Below are 19,863 nucleotides of genomic sequence, written 5' to 3'. Positions count from 1 at the left end.
AGAATTTTACAGTAAAAATTATGGCAATTTTTAGAATATACTGTATTACCGTGAATTCAAAAACAGTATCTGGTGTATTTTTACAGAAAAAATGGTAGCGTGGTCAACAGAATTTTACAGTTAAAATGAAGGCAATTTTTTTTAGAATATATCATAAATTGAAAAACGGTATCTGTTTTTTTTTTAACAAAAAAAAAAAAAATGCTACTTTAGTCAACATAATTTTACAATAAAAATGATGGCAATTTTTAGAACATATAAATTGAAAAACAGTATCGGTTTTTTGTTTTTTTCAAGAAAAAAAAGCTAGTGTAGTCAACTGTATTTTACAATAAAATTATGGCAATTATTAGAAAAAATTATCATAATTGAAAAACAGTATATATTTTTTTTTCACGAAAAAAAAATGCTAGTGGAGTCAACAGAATTTTACAGTAAAAAGTATGGCAATTTTTAGAATATATTATCGTAAATTTAAAAACAGTATCTGGTGTTTCTTTACGGAAAAAAATGGTAGCATAGTGAACAGAATTTTACAGTTAAAATGATGGCAATTTTTAGAATATATAAAATGAAAGTATGTTTTTTTTTTCACAAAAAAAATGCCAATGTAGTCAACAATATTTTACAGTAAAAATTATGGCAATTTGTAGAATATAGTATCATGAATTTAAAAACAGTATCTGGTCTTTTTTTTTTAGGGAAAAAATGGTAGCGTAGTCAACAGAATTTGACAATAAAAAATTATGGTAATTTTTAGAACATATCGTGAATTTAAAAACAGCATCTAGAGTTTTTTTATGGCAATTTTTAAAACATATACATTGAAAAACAGTATCTGTTTTTTTTTTTTTTTAACGAAATGAAAATGCTAGTGTCATCAAAAGAATTTTACTGAAAAAATGATGGCATTTTCCAGAACATATTATAGTACATTAAAAAACAACATGTTTTTTATTTGTTTACTTTTTCTTTTATTTTATTAGATTTTTTTTACACTAAAAATAAATGCCAGTGTAGTCAACAGAATTTTACAGTAAAAATGATGGCAATTTTTAGAATATATAATCGTGAATTTAGTTGGCGACTTGTCCAGGGTGTACCCCGCCTTCCGCCCAATTGTAGCTGAGATAAGCACCAGCGCCCCTCGCGACCCCAAAGGTAATAAGCGGTAGAAAATGGATGGATGGATGGATGATCATGAATTTAAAGACAGTAGCATGTGTTTTTTTTACAGAAAAAAATGGGAGTGTAGTCAACAGAATTTTACAGTAAAAGTTATGGCAATTTTTAGAATATATTATCATAAATTTAAAAACAGTATCTGGGGTTTTTTTACGCAAAAAAATGGTAACGTAGTCAACAGAATTTTACAGTTAAAATTATGGCAATTTTTAGAACATATAAAATGAAACAGTATGTTTTTTTTTTCATGAAAAAAAAAAGCCAATGCAGTCAACAATATTTTACAGTAAAAATTATTGCAATTTTTATGTTATCGTGAATTTAAAAACAGTATCTGGTGTTTTTTTTAGGGGAAAAAAATGGTAGCGTAGTCAACAGAATTTGACAGTAAAAAATTATGGTAATTTTTAGAACATATCTTGAATTTAAAAATAGCATCTAGTATTTTTTTATGGCAATTTTTAAAACATATCATAAATTAAAAAACAGTATCTGTTTTTCTTTTTTTAACGAAAAAAAAATGCTAGTGACAACAGAATTTTACTGAAAAAATGATGGCATTTTCTAGAACATATTATAGTATATTAAAAAACAATATGTTTTTTATGTGTTTATTTTATTTTTATTTGTTTTTTTTCACGAAAAATAAATGCTAGTGTAGTCAACAGAATTTCACAGTAAAAAATATGGCCATGTTTAGAATATATTATCATGAATTTAGGTGGCGACTTGTCCAGGGTGTACCCCGCCTTCCGCCCGATTGTCGCTGAGATAAGCACCAGCGCTCCTCGCGACCCCAGAGCGGTAGAAAATGGATGGATGGATGGATGATCGTGAATTTAAAGACAGTATCTTGTGTTTTTTTACAGAAAAAAATGGTAGCCTAGTCAACAGAATTTTACAGTTAAGATGATGGCAATTTTAGAATATATTATCAGAAATTGAAAAACAGTATCTGTTTTGTTTTTTTTAAACGAAAAATTTTTTGCTAGTGTAGTCAACATAATTGTACAGTAAAAACTATGGCAATTTTTAGAAAATATTATCTTGAATTTAGGTGGTGACTTGTCCAAGGTGTACGCCGCCTTCCGCCCGATTGTAGCTGAGATAAGCACCAGCGCCCCTAAGGTAATAAACGGTAGAAAATGGATGGATGATCGTGAATTTAAAAACAGTATCTTGTGTTTTTTTAGGGAAAAAAATGGTAGTGTAGTCAACAGAATTTTACAGTTAAGATGATGGCAATTTTAGAATATATTATCAGAAATTGAATAACAGTATTTGTTTTTTTTTAACAAAAAAAAAATGCTAGTGGAGTCAACATAATTGTACAGTAAAAATTATGGCAATTTTTAGAATATATTATCAGAAATTCAAAAACAGTATCTGGGTTTTTCTTTTACAGAAAAAATGGTAACGTAGTCTACAGTATTTTACAGTTAACATGATGGCTATTTTTAGAACATATCATAAATTAAAAAAAAGTATCTTTTTCTTTAACGAAAACAAATACTAGTGTAGTCAACAGAAATTTACAGTTAAAATTATGGCAATTTTTGAAGTATTCATCCATCCATCCATCCGCCTTGCGCCCGATTGTAGCTGAGATAAGCATCATCGCTCCTTGCGACCCCAAAGAGAATAAGCGGTAGAAAATGAATGGATGGATGGCTAGGTGAAATGCATAATTTCCCTCGGCACACCAGACAATATCTCACGGCACAATGCGGCACAGTGGTTGAAAAAGTCTGGATTATATGACTGAAATAAACTTATTTCATTTCATTTCATCCAGGGATTGGGAAAATTGAATGTGGTGTTTGGAAAAGTGTGTAAATCATTTTGAAAAAAAGACTGTGAGTAAAATAATGTGTAAGAAAGTGGAAAAAACTGTATTATGAGTTCATGTTGGTTGGTTGAGCAGCAGTTATGTGTGACCAGCAGGTGTCAGTGTTGCAGTAAAAATAAAGCAGCAGAGGCGAGACAGTCTGTCTTTCTCTGTGGTGGACATGATCACCTGCAGAGATGGAAGAGGATTACAAACATCTGTCTCCAGTAGTTGCTGCTCTCTGACCTCCCTGCCGAGCTTTTTAGGGACCGAATGTCCCTTTGGGACAAAAGACCCGATTGTATTTCTAAGGTTTTATTATCATTATACCGCTGCCTCTTTGAGTTGTAATTTGACATGCTTCAAAACTCACCAAAGTGGACACACACATCAGGACTGGTAAAAATTGCTATCTAATAAAAAACCAAACCCCAAAACTCAAAATTGCACTCTAACACCCTCTAGGAATAAAACACAGACAAAACTGATGTTGGTATAAGAAAACACAGACAAAAATGCTTGTAATTTCCTCTATGTAGGTCTCACTTAGACCTACATTTCATTCATTTACATCCTTCAGCAAGAATCAACAGGAAGTTGGCAATTACCCCTTCAAAACAAAAGTTTTGTAAAAACCTGTCACCTATTTTCAAACATTATCTCCTCTGAGCGCGTTTGTTGTGTCGGCTTCAAACTCGCACAGGAGAGAGATTGAACCCTTCTGATTAAAAGTTGCGCAAATAATTTTTCTAACTCTTCGGGTTTTGATTTTACGAGCCTTCAAAGAAATGCTGCGCTGCTGCCGTCTCAAGACATCCACTTAAAAGCAGGAAGCACCAGCGTGACCACACAATGCAGAGAAGGTAGCTAATGTGCGGGTAAAGATATGTTGACTGGGTGAAAAAAGGAGGCACCAGTGTGACCCCAGGATGCAGGGAAGGTAGGTAAAGTGCAGGTAAAGATATGTTGTCTGGGTGATGGCAGGAAGCACCAGCGTGTATGGGTGAAAGAAAGAAGCACCAGTGTGACCCCAGGATGCAGGGAAGGTAGGTAATGTGCAGGTAAAGATATGTTGAATGGGTAAAGTCAAAATTAGCTCCCGTCCATCGCTGCTTGCAGCTTTAATTTTTTTTTTTTGTATTTTCTCTCAGGGGGTTGCATTTGTGTACCTGGCCACCAGGAAGAGGACGCAGCTGACAGCCAGGTAAGCCAGCAGCATGAAGAGCCACACACCCGGGGAGAAGGGGTCCAGGAAGGAGAAGTAACCTGGTCGACGACCCTGAAAAACACACACGGGACAGAGTTGACTCCTGAGTAACCATCCCATGCATCGGGGGCCAAAAGAGCGTGGCGGTCGTTGGACGCGATAAGCTGATGCAATTATAGAGGCTCTTGTTTGCACACAGTGTACACATCCACAGCAGCAAGTCAGAAACACAGACTCTCACATGGACTGGAAACAGTCAAGTGGTGCTGAATGTATATCCAAGATCCTTTATTCCCAGGACGCAGGCGGTAAAAACTGAAATTAATGCAATTAGTGACAAGCACTAAACACAACAACTGAAAGCCACTGCATTTATCAGCATTTTATTAGATATTGATTTAGATGTGAAGTGAATTGCATTTATATAGCACTTTTCTCTAGTGACCCAAAGGGCTTTTTTCATAGTGAAGCCCAATATCTACCAACCCCGTTTCCATATGAGTTGGGAAATTGTGTTAGATGTAAATGTAAACAGAATACAATGATTTAGAAATCATTTTCAACCAATATTGAGTTGAATATGCTACAAAGACAACATATTTGATGTTCAAATAATCATTAACTTTAGAATTTGATGCCAGCAACAAGAAGTTGGGAAAGGTGGCAATAAGTACTGATAAAGTTGAGAAATGCTCATCAAACACTTATTTGGAACCTAGTGTGCAGGCTAATTGGGAACAGGTGGGTGCCATGATTGGGTATAAAAACAGCTTCCCAGAAAAAGCTCAGTCTTTCACAAGAAAGGATGGGGCGAGGTACACCCCTTTGTCCACAACTGTGTGAGCAAATAGTCAAACAGTTTAAGAACAACGTTTCTCAAAGTGCAATTGCAAGAAATTTAGGGATTTCAACATCTACGCTCCATAATATCATCAAAAGGTTCAGAGAATCTGGAGAAATCACTCCACGTAAGCAGCATGGCCGGAAACCAACATTGAATGACCGTGACCTTCCATCCCTCAGACGGCACTGTATCAAAAACCAACATCAATCTCTAAAGGATATCACCACATGGGCTCAGGAACACTTCAGAAAACAACTGTCACTAAATACAGTTCATCGCTACATCTGTAAGTGCAAGTTAAAGCTCTACTATGCAAAGCGAAAGCCATTTATCAACAACATCCAGAAACGCCGCCGGCTTCTCTGGGCCCAAGATCATCCAAGATGGACTGATGCAAAGTGGAAAAGTGTTGTGTGGTCTGACGAGTACACATTTCAAATTGTTTTTGGAAATCTTTGACATCGTATCATGCGGTCCAAAGGGGAAGCGAACCATCCAGACTGTTTACGACACAAAGTTGAAAAGCCAGCATGTGTGATGGTATGGGGGTGCATTAGTGCCCAAGGCATGGGTAACTTACACATCTGTGAAGGCACCATTAATGCTGAAAGGTACATACAGGTTTTGGAGCAACAAATGCTGCCATCTCAGCGCCGTCTTTTTCATGGACGCCCCTGCTTATTTCAGCAAGACAATGCCAACAGCGTGGCTTCGTGAAAAAAAAGAGTGCGGGTACTTCCCTGGCCCGCCTGCAGTCCAGACCTGACTCCCATCGAAAATGTGTGGCGCATTATGAAGCGTAAAACACGACAGCGGAGACCCCGGACTGTTGAAGGACTAAAGCTCTACATAAAACAAAAATGGGAAATAATTCCACTTTCAAAGCTTCAACAATTATTTTCCTCAGTTCCCAAACGTTTATTGAGTGTTGTTAAAAGAAAAGGTGATGTAACACAGTGGTGAACATGCCCTTTCCCAACTACTTTGGCACGTGTTGCAGCCATGAAATACTATGTTCATTATTATTTGCAAAAAAAAAAAAAGTAAATGAGTTTGAACATCAAATATGTTGTCTTTGTAGCATATTCAACTGAATATGGCTTGAAAAGGATTTGCAAATCATTGTATTCTGTTTATATTTACATCTAACACAAATTTCCAACTCATATGGAAACAGGGTTTGTAAGTTACATTCAAACCAGTGTGGGTGGAGCTAGGGGCAAGTGGGTAAAGTGTCTTGCCCAAGGACACAAGTCAGTGACTAGGATGACGGGAGCGGGGATCGAACCAGGAACCCTGAAGTTGCTGGCACGGCCACGCTACAAACCGATCCGTACCGCAAAAGAGCTCAGCAGCACATGCACTTTTTGCGTCGAATTTAAAGAGCACAGCTCTTTTCCCCCATTCTGACCACATTTTACAGAGAGCCTCCTGACCAACTGCATCTCTGTCTGGACTGGAGCCTGCTCTGCAGAGAGTGGTGAGGACGGCGGAAAAGATCATCAGGACTCCTCTTCCTTCTATCTAGGAATACGCAAAAAGCGGCTGCCTGACCAGGTCTCAGAAAATCTGTGGAGACTCCTCCCACTCCCACCTGTTTTTTCTGGTGGACTCTAGAAAGAGGTTCTGCTGCCTTCGTAGCAGAACCTCCAGCTTTTTCCCCTCAGGCCACAAGTGTCAGAGTTTGTTGGTGACGAACCCCAAGATTCAGAGAAGGAAACAGGCATTGCGTAAAAACAGGATTTAATTAAACACTAAAACAAGAACAAACCAAAAGGGGTACCAACAAAAGGCGCGCACGAAGGGGATAACAAACTTGGCTAAGAACAAAAACACTTACTTTGACACTGTGGCATGAGCAGAGTGAACAGAAGTAGACAAGACAGGTAGTGGTGGCATCGACACGACAATAATCCAGCACTGACTGGAGGACAAAACAGGTACAAATAAGAGAGGACTGATTGACACCAGGTGTGGCCAAGTGCCAATCAGCCTCATCTGAGGGGAAACAGTGCCCAGGGAGAAAAACAGGAAACAGACAAAATAAGAGCGCTGACAGGAAATAAAGACAGGAAACAAAGACAAATAATCCCCTGAATTCCTCCCAAAAAAAGATTAAGTTGCTGGCATAAAAAGACAATGTAACATACATCCGTAAACGTGGATGCACATGCAAAAGTGCGATATATATCTGTATAGTAATCTATTTATTTATATCTGCACCTTATTGCTCTTTTATCCCGCACTACAACCAGCTAATGTAACACAATTTCATTCTTACCTGTACTGTAAAGTTCAAATTTGAATGACAATAAACGGAAGTCTTTACAGTGGTCCAAGTTCCTCTATAGAACAGGAGCGCTTTAGTGTTTTGAAAGGCCTACTGAAAGCCACTACTAGCGACCACGCAGTCTGATAGTTTATATATCAATGATGAATTATTAACATTGCAACACATGCCAATACGGCCTTTTTAGTTTGCTAAATTGCAATTTTGAATTTCGCGCTGAAGTATCCTGCTGAAACGTCTCGGTATGATAACGTGTGCGTGTGACGTCACGCATTGTAGAGGACATTTTGTTCCAGCACCGTTCCCAGCTATAAGTCATCTGTTTTCATCGCGTAATTCCACAGTATTATGGACATCTGTGTTGCTGAATGTTTTGCAATTTGTTCAATGAGTAATGGAGACGTCAAAGAAGAAAGCTGTAGGTGGGAGGCGGTGTATTGCAGCTGTCTTTGTTTCATTGTTTACATTCCCGAAATATGACAGTGAAGCTTCACAATGGAACAGAGCGGTCAAGTGAACACGATTGGATTGGACCACACACACAAAGTACAGTGTATTATGCAGCGATTTTTTCGAAAGATCATGTTCTGAAGAGGGTCCCTTGCGAAGGGCAGAGATGGGCATCGCCACCAGCCGTCGACTGGTGCTGAAGAAAGGTGCGAGGCCGACCTTCAGGTTGTACAGGGTGAAAGCGATTATGTAATCTCACTAAAACACTAGTAACACAATAAGCATATAAGGGATTTTCCAGAATTATCCTAGTAAATGTGTCTAATAACATCTGAATCACCCCCACTGTATAGTCTTTTTTTTTTTTTTTCTAGTCCTTCACTCTCACTTTCCTCATCCACAAATCTTTCATCCTCGCTCAAACTAATAGGGAAATCGTCGCTTTCTCGGTCCGAATCGCTTTCGCTGTCGGTGGCCATGATTGTAAACAATGTTCAGATGTGAGGAGCTCCACAACCCGTGACGTCACGCGCACATCGTCTGCTACTTCCGGTACAGGCAAGCCTTTTTTATTAGCCACCAAAAGTTGCGGACTTTATCGTGGATGTTCTCTACTAAATCCTTTCAGCAAAAATATGGGGAAATGATGAAGTATGACACATAGAATGGAGCTGCTATCCCCGTTTGAATAAGAACATCTCATTTCAGTAGGCCTTTAAGAATTTTCTGCAAAAACGTTTGTTTTGAAAGTTTTGAAGTGATTTCAGGGGTTGGTCTGGTGTCATTCTCGGGGCGGATTTGGCCTGCTCGATCGACTGTTATGCACTGTATCATCAAAGCAGCTGGAATAGGGATCGTAAACGCTGTAGCAGACCAAAGGGACAAGATGGGTTCATTCCTAGTATCTTATATCCTTAACCAGCAGCCGTTGTCGTGTAAATGGAACCAAATACTAGCAAATTAATTCTTGACGTCTGTGTGTTGTATTGGACAGCTGACCTAACATTGTCGGGAGGAATATGAGGCAGCTCGCAAAAAGCGATGCACCATCTGTTTGGGGATCAGTAAAGAGGGTCAGTGGGACAGTTTAGGCCAACACAGGGGGCAACTGTTGTGTTTATGAGGACGCAATTGTGTCGAATCATGGCATCGCTCTTCTGTTTGTGTGTCACTGTTAGAATAATTATGTGTAAGTTATCACACAACACTTAAACTTAAAGGCTGTTGCTATAGTTATCATCAATTGTGCTGAAGTTGTACTTTTCAATCTGAGCAAAGGGACAACTGGCAAATCCAAGATTGTCAGTCGTCTCGTATCAGTGTGTGTCCAGAACATCGAGTGCCGTGACGCAGACGGAGCAGAGACAGGGCGATATCACAAGTGTCAGCACATTTCCATTTCTGAATAATCATACATTGTGTCCGACTAGGGCTGCTGAAATGACCCCCCTTCCTTCAGAAGCAGCCTCAGTGATGTGACCAGGGACCTGCCAAATAAATAGAGGAGCATGTAGGTCTGGACCTTAGAGCGTATGTTGGATCTGTTACTAAAGGCCTACTGAAAGCCACAACTACCGACCACGCAGTCTGTTTATATATCAATGATGAAATATTAACATTGCAACACATGCCAATACAGGCTTTTTAGTTTACTAAATGGCAATTTTAAATTTCACGCCAAAGTATCCTGCTGAAACATCGCGCTATGATGACGGTGCGCTTGACGTCACGCACTGTAGAGGACATTTTGTTCCAGCACCGTTCACAGCTATAAGTTGTCTGTTTTCATCGCATAATTCCACAGTATTATGGACATCTGTGTTGCTGAATCTTTGGCAATTTGTACAATGAATAATGGAGACGTCAAAGAAGAACGCTGTAGGTGGGAAGCGGTGTATTGCGGCCGCCTTTAGCAACACAAACACAGCCGGTGTTTCATTGTTTACATTCCCGAAAGATGACGGTGAAGCTTTGCTATGGAACAGAGCGGTCAAGCGAATACGGTTGGATTGGACCACATACACAAAGTACAGTGTATTATGCAGCGATCATTTCCAAAGATCGTGTTTTGAAGAGGGTCCCTTGCGAAGGGTAGAGATGGGCATTGCCACCACCTGTCGACTGGTGCTGAAGAAAGGTGCGGGGCCGACCTTCAGGTTGTACAGGTACGACCATATAATCTCACTAAAACACTAGTAACACAATAAGCAGATAAGGGATTTTCCAGAATTATCCTAGTAAATGTGTCTAATAACATCTAAATCGCTCCCACTTTGTAGTTATTTTTTTTTCTAGTCCTTCACTCTCACTTTCCTCATCCACGAATCTTTCATCCTCACTCAAAATAATGGGGAAATCGTTGCTTTCTCAGTCCGAATCACTCTCGCTGCTGGTGGCCATGATTGTAAAACAATCTTCAGATGTGAGGAGCTCCACAACCCGTGACGTCACGCGCACATCGTCTGCTACTTCCGGTAAAGGCAAGGCTTTTTTATCAGCACCAAAAGTTGCAAACTTTATCGTCGATGTTCTCTACTAAATCCTTTCAGCAAAAATATGGCAATATCACGAAACGATCAAGTATGACACATAGAATGGACCTGCTATCCCCGTTTAAATAAGAACATCTCATTTCAGTAGACCTTTACTGAGAGTACAGCCCAATACGTCTCTCCTCATTGAGCCAAATTGACCTCTGTCTCTGCATGATTCCTTGCTTCTTGTCTGTTTAATAGATGTCATCAGTGTTTGAACCTGACAGTCACCAGGCAGAACAATTATTGAAATGTTAAATAAATACATGATAAATGGGTTGTACTTGTATAGCGCTTTCTACCTTCAAGGTACTCAAAGCGCTTTGACACTACTTCCACATTCACACACTGAGAAAGGGAGCTGCCATGCAAGGCGCTCACCAGCACCCATCAGGAGCAAGGGTGAAGTGTCTTGCTCGAGGACACAACGGACGTGACGAGGTTGGTACTAGGTGGGAATTGAACCAGGGTATAATGCAGAAGTTGAGGGGGATGTTAGGAAGACAAAAAACGCCACGCTATTATGTTGCCGGGACCCTGCTGGAATTAAATGTGCACCAAGAGGGTGAACTTATTTGTTCCAGGATTTGTTATGATCAGTTCAGTTAGGCTGAGCCAGTAATTGCTAACATTTACGCCTGGCACTTCAAAAGAAGACAAGGAAAGGAATTACTTTTTACATTTTTTAAGGGCTGATTGCAAAACAAATACTTTGTGTGACAGAGCTTGTTGGTCTGGTGGTGATTGAATAATTTGATATAAATGAAGAGGAACAGATATTTACAGTGTTAAATAATCTAGGATGCCAACAATTACTACAGTACTATCACATGTTCCCCTCCTGCCGAAATACAAAATCAACACACCTGACGCTGATGAGGACTGCACTCCCTTCTTAAGCCAGCAAGTCCTGCGTTCCAGTGCCAGAACGTACTTGTTCCCGTACAGTAAGCCAACACGTCTCTAGCTCCATTCCCATGTGCATTCGATCTCTCTGTGTTTTCCCTCCTCTGTGCTTATTGTGTCGTCATCCCGCAGCTTCCTTCTCTTTCCTGACTTCGAGCTGTGTGTCTCGCCTCCCCGGATTTCCCCTGGACTTCTTGCTGCCTTCCCGGATGGCGACCTCTGTTAGAATAATTATGTGTAAGTTATTGCACAACTCTTATGCTTAAAGGCTGTTGCTATAGTTATTATCAATTGTGCTGTGCAAAGCGAGTCGTTTCGTGTCAGTGTTTTCAGACCCTGAATCGGCCTGCTGACTGCCAAGGGCGAACAATGGAGTGCCGTGACGCAGACAGAGCAGAGGCAGGGCGATATCACGAGTGTCAGCACATTTGCATTTCATTAATAGTCAAATATTGTGTCTAACTGGGGCTGCTGGGATTACCCCCCCTTCCTTCAGCGGCAGCCTCAGTGATGTAACCAGGGACCTCCAAAATAAATAGAGGAAGCACGCGGCAGGATTTTAGAGTGTATGGTTTTTCTGTAACTAGAGTACAGCCCACATGTATCTCCTCATTGAGCCAAATTGAACTCTGTCTCTGCATGATTCCTTTCTTCTTGTCTGTTTAATAGATGTCGTCAGTGTTTGAAGCTGACACCTCTCGCCTGTCCACGGACCCTGACGTCTGGCACCTGCCCTTGACCTGAAACTCCGAGCCTGCCTTTCCCTTTCTGGACTGCCGCATCGCTCACAACACGAACCTTCAACACACTCACCAGTTAATCATGTCACACAGTTTCACACCACATATTTGGATTAGATACAAACGCTTCCACATATCGACAACCCTGCCTCAGTGCAGTCTCCTTCCTCACTGTGCTACAACATAATCCACAGAACAGGGGCTGAGGACCACTACTCTAAATGAAAGGATCCTATTTAATGATCTAAATAGGTGCATTCTAAATGGTGGAAAACTGCTTGTAAGAGGTGGATAATAATGCAGATGTCGTTATTACCTATTCTGCCTATAAAACTGTGGAGAGGCGGAGCCGGAGAATGAGCAGCGGGGCACGCTGGAGCCCGGCCCAAGATGGCGGCAAGGAGGCGGAGACGATGACCGAGCGGAGAGGCGGGGCGTGCCGGGAGCGACGCTACGAGCGAGATCAGGTGCGTGGCTCGCACGATTTTCAGGAGGGGCACTGAACTTTGGGAGTCTATCGGGAAAATTAGGAGGGTTGGCAAGTATGAGTATTGGCGGTGAATGCGGTGTTACAGCGGCACTGATGCTGTATAACACCGGCCGGCCAGCTCTAATGCTAAAATGATATTGCCTCAAGGGCCAAATTAAATTACACGGCGGGCCAGAGTTTGACACCCATGGTTTAAACCCTTGTCAAATTAAATTAAGTCATGCTTAGATCAGTCAGGTGCGACACATCACAATTTCCAAGTAGTTTGTCCATCACTGCAACTGAGTAGCACTGTGGACAATCTCTGAGAAACTGAAGTTTTTTTGCGGCCCTCTCAGGTGTGCTCACAACCCAACAATGGGCCCCGTGGTTAAGAAACACTGATCTACTTTAGACCTACAAGGAAGTATTTTGAATGTACATTAAAAGAATCACAAGTTGGGCACTTTAGGAGAAGAAGAGGACGGTGACGATGATGACAACTAATGGTCGTATGTTTCTGACACGCCTCCTATTTCCTGGTCCGCCTGCTGAAGTGGCGTTCTCTCTTTTCACGGCCAGATCCTCCTCGCCGCAATTTTTAGGTCCCACCCAGGTGCCATTCACAAAGATGAAGAGGAGCAGTAGAGATGCCGACAGATGGTGGAGAAAACAGGCAAAATTGAGACAAAAGGAGAAAGCAAAAAATAAAAAAAAATAAAACAATTTCAGCAACGCTGCAGATCTCCTCTGACTCTGATGTAATATCAATCAATCAATGTTTACTTATATAGTCCTAAATCACTAGTGTCTCAAAGGGCTGCACAAACCACTACGACATCCTCGGTAGGCCCACATAAGGGCAAGGAAAACTCACACCCAGTGGGACGTCGGTGACAATGATGACTATGAGAACCTTGGAGAGGAGGAAAGCAATGGATGTCGAGCGGGTCTAACATGATACTGTGAAAGTTCAATCCATAATGGATCCAACACAGTCGCGAGAGTCCAGTCCAAAGCGGATCCAACACAGCAGCGAGAGTCCCGTTCACAGCGGAGCCAGCAGGAAACCATCCCAAGCGGAGGCGGATCAGCAGCGCAGAGATGTCCCCAGCCGATACACAGGCAATTAGTACATGGCCACCGGATCGGACCGGACCCCCTCCACAAGGGAGAGTGGGACATAGGAGAAAAAGAAAAGAAACGGCAGATCAACTGGTCAAAAAAGGGAGTCTATTTAAAGGCTAGAGTATACAAATGAGTTTTAAGGTGAGACTTAAATGCTTCTACTGAGGTAGCATCTCGAACTGTTACCGGGAGGGCATTCCAGAGTACTGGAGCCCGAAATTAAAACACTTTATAGCCCGCAGACTTTTTTTGGGCTTTGGGAATCACTAATAAGCCGGAGTCTTTTGAAGGCAGATTTCTTGCCGGGACATATGGTACAATACAATCGGCAAGATAGGATGGAGCTAGACAGTGTAGTATTTTATACGTAAGTAGTAAAACCTTAAAGTCACATCTTAAGTGCACAGGAAGCCAGTGCAGGTGAGCCAGTATAGGTATATATGTATGTATATATGTATATAAAGGTATATACAGTATAGGTATATATGTATGTATATAAAGGTATATACAGTATAGGTATATATGTATGTATATATGTATATAAAGGTATATACAGTTTAGGTATATATGTATGTATATATGTATATAAAGGTATATACAGTACAGGTATATACGTATGTATATATGTATATAAAGGTATATACAGTATAGGTATATATGTATGTATATATGTATATAAAGGTATATACAGTATAGGTATATATGTATGTATATAAAGGTATATACAGTATAGGTATATATGTATGTATATATGTATATAAAGGTATATACAGTTTAGGTATATATGTATGTATATATGTATATAAAGGTATATACAGTACAGGTATATATGTATGTATATATGTATATAAAGGTATATACAGTATAGGTATATATGTATGTATATAAAGGTATATACAGTATAGGTATATATGTATGTATATATGTATATAAAGGTATATACAGTTTAGGTATATATGTATGTATATATGTATATAAAGGTATATACAGTACAGGTATATATGTATGTATATATGTATATAAAGGTATATACAGTATAGGTATATATGTATGTATATAAAGGTATATCCAGTATAGGTATATATGTATGTATATAAAGGTATATACAGTATAGGTATATATGTATATAAAGGTATATACAGTTTAGGTATGTATGTATGTATATATGTATATAAAGGTATATACAGTACAGGTATATATGTATGTATATATGTATATAAAGGTATATACAGTACAGGTATATATGTATGTATATATGTATATAAAGGTATATACAGTATAGGTATATATGTATGTATATATGTATATAAAGATATATACAGTATAGGTATATATGTATGTATATAAAGGTATATACAGTATAGGTATATATGTATGTATATATGTATATAAAGGTATATACAGTATAGGTATATATGTATGTATATATGTATATAAAGGTATATACAGTATAGGTATATATGTATGTATATATGTATATAAAGGTATATACAGTATAGGTATATATGTATGTATATATGTATATAAAGGTATATACAGTACAGGCGTAATATGATCAAACTTTCTTGTTCTTGTCAAAAGTCTAGCAGCCGCATTTTGTACCAACTGTAATCTTTTAATGCTAGACATGGGGAGACCCGAAAATAATACGTTACAGTAATCGAGACGAGACGTAACAAACGCATGGATAATGATCTCGGCGTCTTTAGTGGACAAAATGGAGCGAATTTTAGCGATATTACGGAGATGAAAGAAGGCCGTTTTAGTAACGCTTTTAATGTGTGACTCAAAGGAGAGAGTTGGGTCGAAGATAATACCCAGATTCTTTACCGAGTCGCCTTGTTTTATTATTTGGTTGTCAAATGTTAAAGTTGTATTATTAAATAGAGGTCGGTGTCTAGCAGGACCGATAATCAGCATTTCCGTTTTTTTGGCGTTAAGTTGCAAAAAAATAGCGGACATCCATCGTTTAATTTCATTAAGACACGCCTCCAGCTGACTACAATCCGGCGTGTTGGTCAGCTTTAGGGGCATGTAGAGTTGGGTGTCATCAGCATAACAGTGAAAGCTAACACCGTATTTGCGTATGATGTCACCTAGCGGCATGTAGATGCTGAAGAGTGCAGGGCCAATGTTTGGGTTATGTCAGGGGTGTCCAAAGTGCGGCCCGGGGGCCATTTGCGGCCCGCAGCTAATCGTTTACCGGCCCGCCCACACATTCTGCAAAAATTGCAAAATTGATAGTATTGCAAAAATAAAAATAAAACATTTTAAAAAAGGGGAATGAGGTGAAATCAATCAATACTACACGGTATAGCTCCATCCTATCTTGCCGATTGTATTGTACCATATGTCCCGGCAAGAAATCTGCCTTCAAAAGACTCCGGCTTATCAGTGATTCCCAAAGCCCAAAAAAAGTCTGCGGGCTATAGAGCGTTTTCCCTCCCGGTAACAGTTTGAGATGCTACCTCAGTAGAAGCATTTAAGTCTCACCTTAAAACTCATCTGTATACTCTAGCCTTTAAATAGACCTCCTTTTTCGACCAGTTGATCTGCCGCTTCTTTTCTTTTTTCTCCTATGTCCCCCCCTCCCTTGTGGAGGGGGTCCGGCCCGATGACCATGGATGAAGTACTGGCTGTCCAGAGTCGAGACCCAGGATGGACCGCTCGCCTGTGTATCGGTTGGGGACATCTCTACGCTGCTGATCCGCCTCCGCTTGGGATGGTTTCCTGTGGAGGGGACTCTTGCTGCTGTCTTGGATCCGCTTGAACTGAACTCTCGCGGCTGTGTTGGAGCCACTATGGATTGAACTTTCACAGTATCATGTTAGACCCGCTCCACATCCATTGCCTTCGGTCCCCTAGAGGGGGAGGGGGGGGGGTTGCCCACATCTGAGGTCCTCTCCAAGGTTTCTCATAGTCAGCATTGTCACTGGCGTCCCACTGGATGTGAATTCTCCCTGCCCACTGGGTGTGAGTTTTCCTTGCCCTTTTGTGGGTTCTTCCGAGGATGTTGTAGTCGTAATGATTTGTGCAGTCCTTTGAGACATTTGTGATTTGGGGCTATATAAATAAACATTGACTGATTGATATTCACCTCAGAAGGCTGCAAATAGAAAAGAGGCATTCAATTTTTTATTTACATTTTATTTGATACGCCATTGATATTTTTAAATTATTTTTATTTGAAATACTATTTTGCATGTCACTATCAATCAATCAGTCAATGTTTATTTATATAGCCCCAAATCACAAATGTCTCAAAGGACTGCACAAATCATTACGACTACAACATCCTCGGAAGAACCCACTAAAGGGCAAGGAAAACTCACACCCAGTGGGCAGGGAGAATTCACATCCAGTGGGACGCCAGTGACAATGCTGACTATGAGAAACCTTGGAGAGGACCTCAGATGTGGGCAAACCCCCCCCTCTAGGGGACCGAAAGCAATGGATGTGGAGCGGGTCTAACATGATACTGTAAAAGTTCAATCCATAGTGGCTCCAACACAGCCGCGAGAGTTCAGTTCAAGCGGATCCAAGACAGCAGCGAGAGTCCCGTCCACAGGAAACCATCTCAAGCGGATCAGCAGCGTAGAGATGTCCCCAACCGATACAGGCGAGCGGTCCATCCTGGGTCTCGACTCTGGACAGCCAGTAATTCATCCATGGTCATCGGACCGGACCCCCTCCACAAGGGAGGGGGGGACATAGGAGAAAGAAAAGAAGCGGCAGATCAACTGGTCTAAAAAGGAGGTCTATTTAAAGGCTAGAGTATACAGATGAGTTTTAAGGTGAGACTTAAATGCTTCTACTGAGGTGGCATCTCGAACTGTTACCGGGAGGGCATTCCAGAGTACTGGAGCCCGAACGGAAAACGCTCTATAGCCCGCAGACTTTTTTTGGGCTCTAGGAATCACTAATAAGCCGGAGTCTTATTACATGTGTGAAATTTGGTGGGGGAGGAATCATGGTGTGGGGTTGTTTTTGAGGAGTCAGGCTTGGGTACTTAGTTCTAGTGAAAGCAACTTTGAATGATCCAGGATACCAAAACATTTTGGACAATTCCATGCTCCCAACCTTGTGGGAAGAGTTTGGAGCGGGCCCCTTGCTCTTCCAACATGACCGTGCACCGGTGCACAAAGCAAGGTCCATAAAGACATGGATGACACTGTCACAAACATCATCTATGCAACATATTGACCAAAAGAACCACCACTACATGTTATGTAGACCACAAGGCAGAGCGCCTTAAAATCCGGTGCGCCTTATGGTCTGGAAAGTAAGGTACTTATAACAAGTCTTGAACAATTTGACCTTCCGCTCGGACCCCAAGAGGGTAAAATATAGTTTAAGCTTGATTTGATCTGTTGTAAGAGACTTTTTTAAAGACCTACTGAAATGAGATGTTCTTATTTAAACGGGGATAGCAGGTCCATTCTATGTGTCATACTTCATCATTTCGCCATATTGCCATATTTCTGCTGAAAGGATTTAGTAGAGAACATCCACCATAAAGTTGGCCACTTTTGGTCGCTAATAAAAAAGCCTTGCCTGTACCGGAAGTAGCAGACGATGTGCGCGTGACGTCACGGGTTGTGGAGCTCCTCACATCTGAACATTGTTTACAATCATGGCCACCAACAGCGAGAGCGATTCAGACCGAGAAAGCGACGATTTCCCCATCAATTTGAGCGAGGATGAAAGATTCGTGGATGAGGAAAGTGAGACTGAAGGACTAGAAAAAAAAACTGGACTAAAGGGCAGTGGGAGTGATTCAGATGTTATTAGACACATTTACTAGGATACTTCTGGAAATTCCCTTATCTGCTTATTGTGTTACTAGTTTTAAGTGAGATTATATGGTTGTACCTGTACAACCTGAAGGTCGCAACTTTTGGTGGCTAATAAAAAAGCCTTGCCTGTACCGGAAGTAGAAGACGATGTGCGCGTGACGTCACGGGTTGTGGAGCTCCTCACATCTGAACATTGTTTACAATCATGGCCATCAGATTATATGATGTGCCGCTTCTTTTCTTTTTTCTCCTATGTCCCCCCCTCCTTTGTGGAGGGGGTCCTGTCCGCTGACCATGGATGAAGTACTGGCTGTCCAGAGTCGAGACCCAGGATGGACCGCTCGATCGATCAGATTATATGGTCGTACCTGTACAACCTGAAGGTCGGCCCCGCACCTTTCTTCAGCACCAGTCGACGGGTGGTGGCGATGCCCATCTCTGCCCTTCGCAAGGGACCTTCTTCGAAACACGATCTTTGGAAATGATCGCTGCATAAAACACTGTACTTTGTGTGTGTGGTCCAATCCAACTGTGTTCGCTTGACCGCTCTGTTGCACATAAAGCTTGTTCGTCATCTTTCGGGAATGTAAACAATGAAACATCGGCTGTGTTTGTGTTGCTAAAGGCGGCCGCCATACACCGCTTCCCACCTACAGCTTTCTTCTTTGACGTCTCCATTGTCCATTAAGCAAATTGAAAAAGATTCAGATGTCCAGAATAGTTTGGAATTTCGCGATGAAAACAGACGAGCTAATAGCTGGGAATGATGCTGGAACAAAATGTCTTCGACAGTCCGTGACGTCACTCGCACACGTCATCATACCGAGATGTTTCAGCAGGATACTTCAGCGCGACATTTAAAATTGCAATTTAGTAAACTAAAGCGGCCGTATTGGCATGTGTTGCAATGTTAATATTTCATCATTGATATATAAACTATCAGACTGCGTGGTCGCTAGTAGTGGCTTTCAGTAGGCCTTTAAACATACATTTTCCACCTGCTTTAATAAACTGCTATGATGACATTAATCATTCCATTGGTGTAATTGAGGCCTCTGAGTCACTGAAAAGGTCAACATGCTTATAAATAACTCGTAGGCAAACATCCAACGTGCTTCCGAGACCTTCCCAGGTGCTTTTTCCCCGTGTTTGCCTTGTGCTGCTCTCACAGTATTTCCTACTGTTTGTTAGCACATGTTTGACAGGCTGTCCATTTTGTTGCCGTGTTTGTGTTTGCGTGTCAAGCCTTCAAAGCGTGTCGGCTGTTTGTGCTGCCACTCAGCCACCAGATGTACCTGGGCAGGCTTGGAAGGTGGAACTACAGCCAGCTCCCAGTCGCATGAACACATCATTAAGAGAATTCCAAAACCAGTGACAGGCGGGGAAGTTGGCACCTAGTGAGACGGTCATGATCTGCCTGACGGTTTTTGGTTTTTTTTTCCTGTGTTTATTGGCTAACGGCTAATTAGGGACCGAATGGCCCTTG

At 40.9% G+C, this 19,863-nt stretch overlaps 1 protein-coding gene across 1 annotated transcript in view; it reads right to left on the bottom strand.

The window, feature by feature from the left end:
- grik4 (glutamate receptor, ionotropic, kainate 4) overlaps positions 1 to 19,863 on the bottom strand; it is a 1,015,986-nt gene that overhangs the window by 35,829 nt on the left and 960,294 nt on the right. The window contains 1 exon segment of the mRNA XM_061878268.1: positions 4,183 to 4,292. Coding sequence (XP_061734252.1) covers positions 4,183 to 4,292 — 110 coding nt within the window.

Source organism: Nerophis ophidion, linkage group LG18, assembly GCF_033978795.1.
Source record: "Nerophis ophidion isolate RoL-2023_Sa linkage group LG18, RoL_Noph_v1.0, whole genome shotgun sequence".
Taxonomy (NCBI): Eukaryota; Metazoa; Chordata; class Actinopteri; order Syngnathiformes; family Syngnathidae; genus Nerophis; species Nerophis ophidion.
Note: the sequence above shows the minus strand (reverse complement) of the source record. Positions and strands in the feature narration are given on the sequence as shown.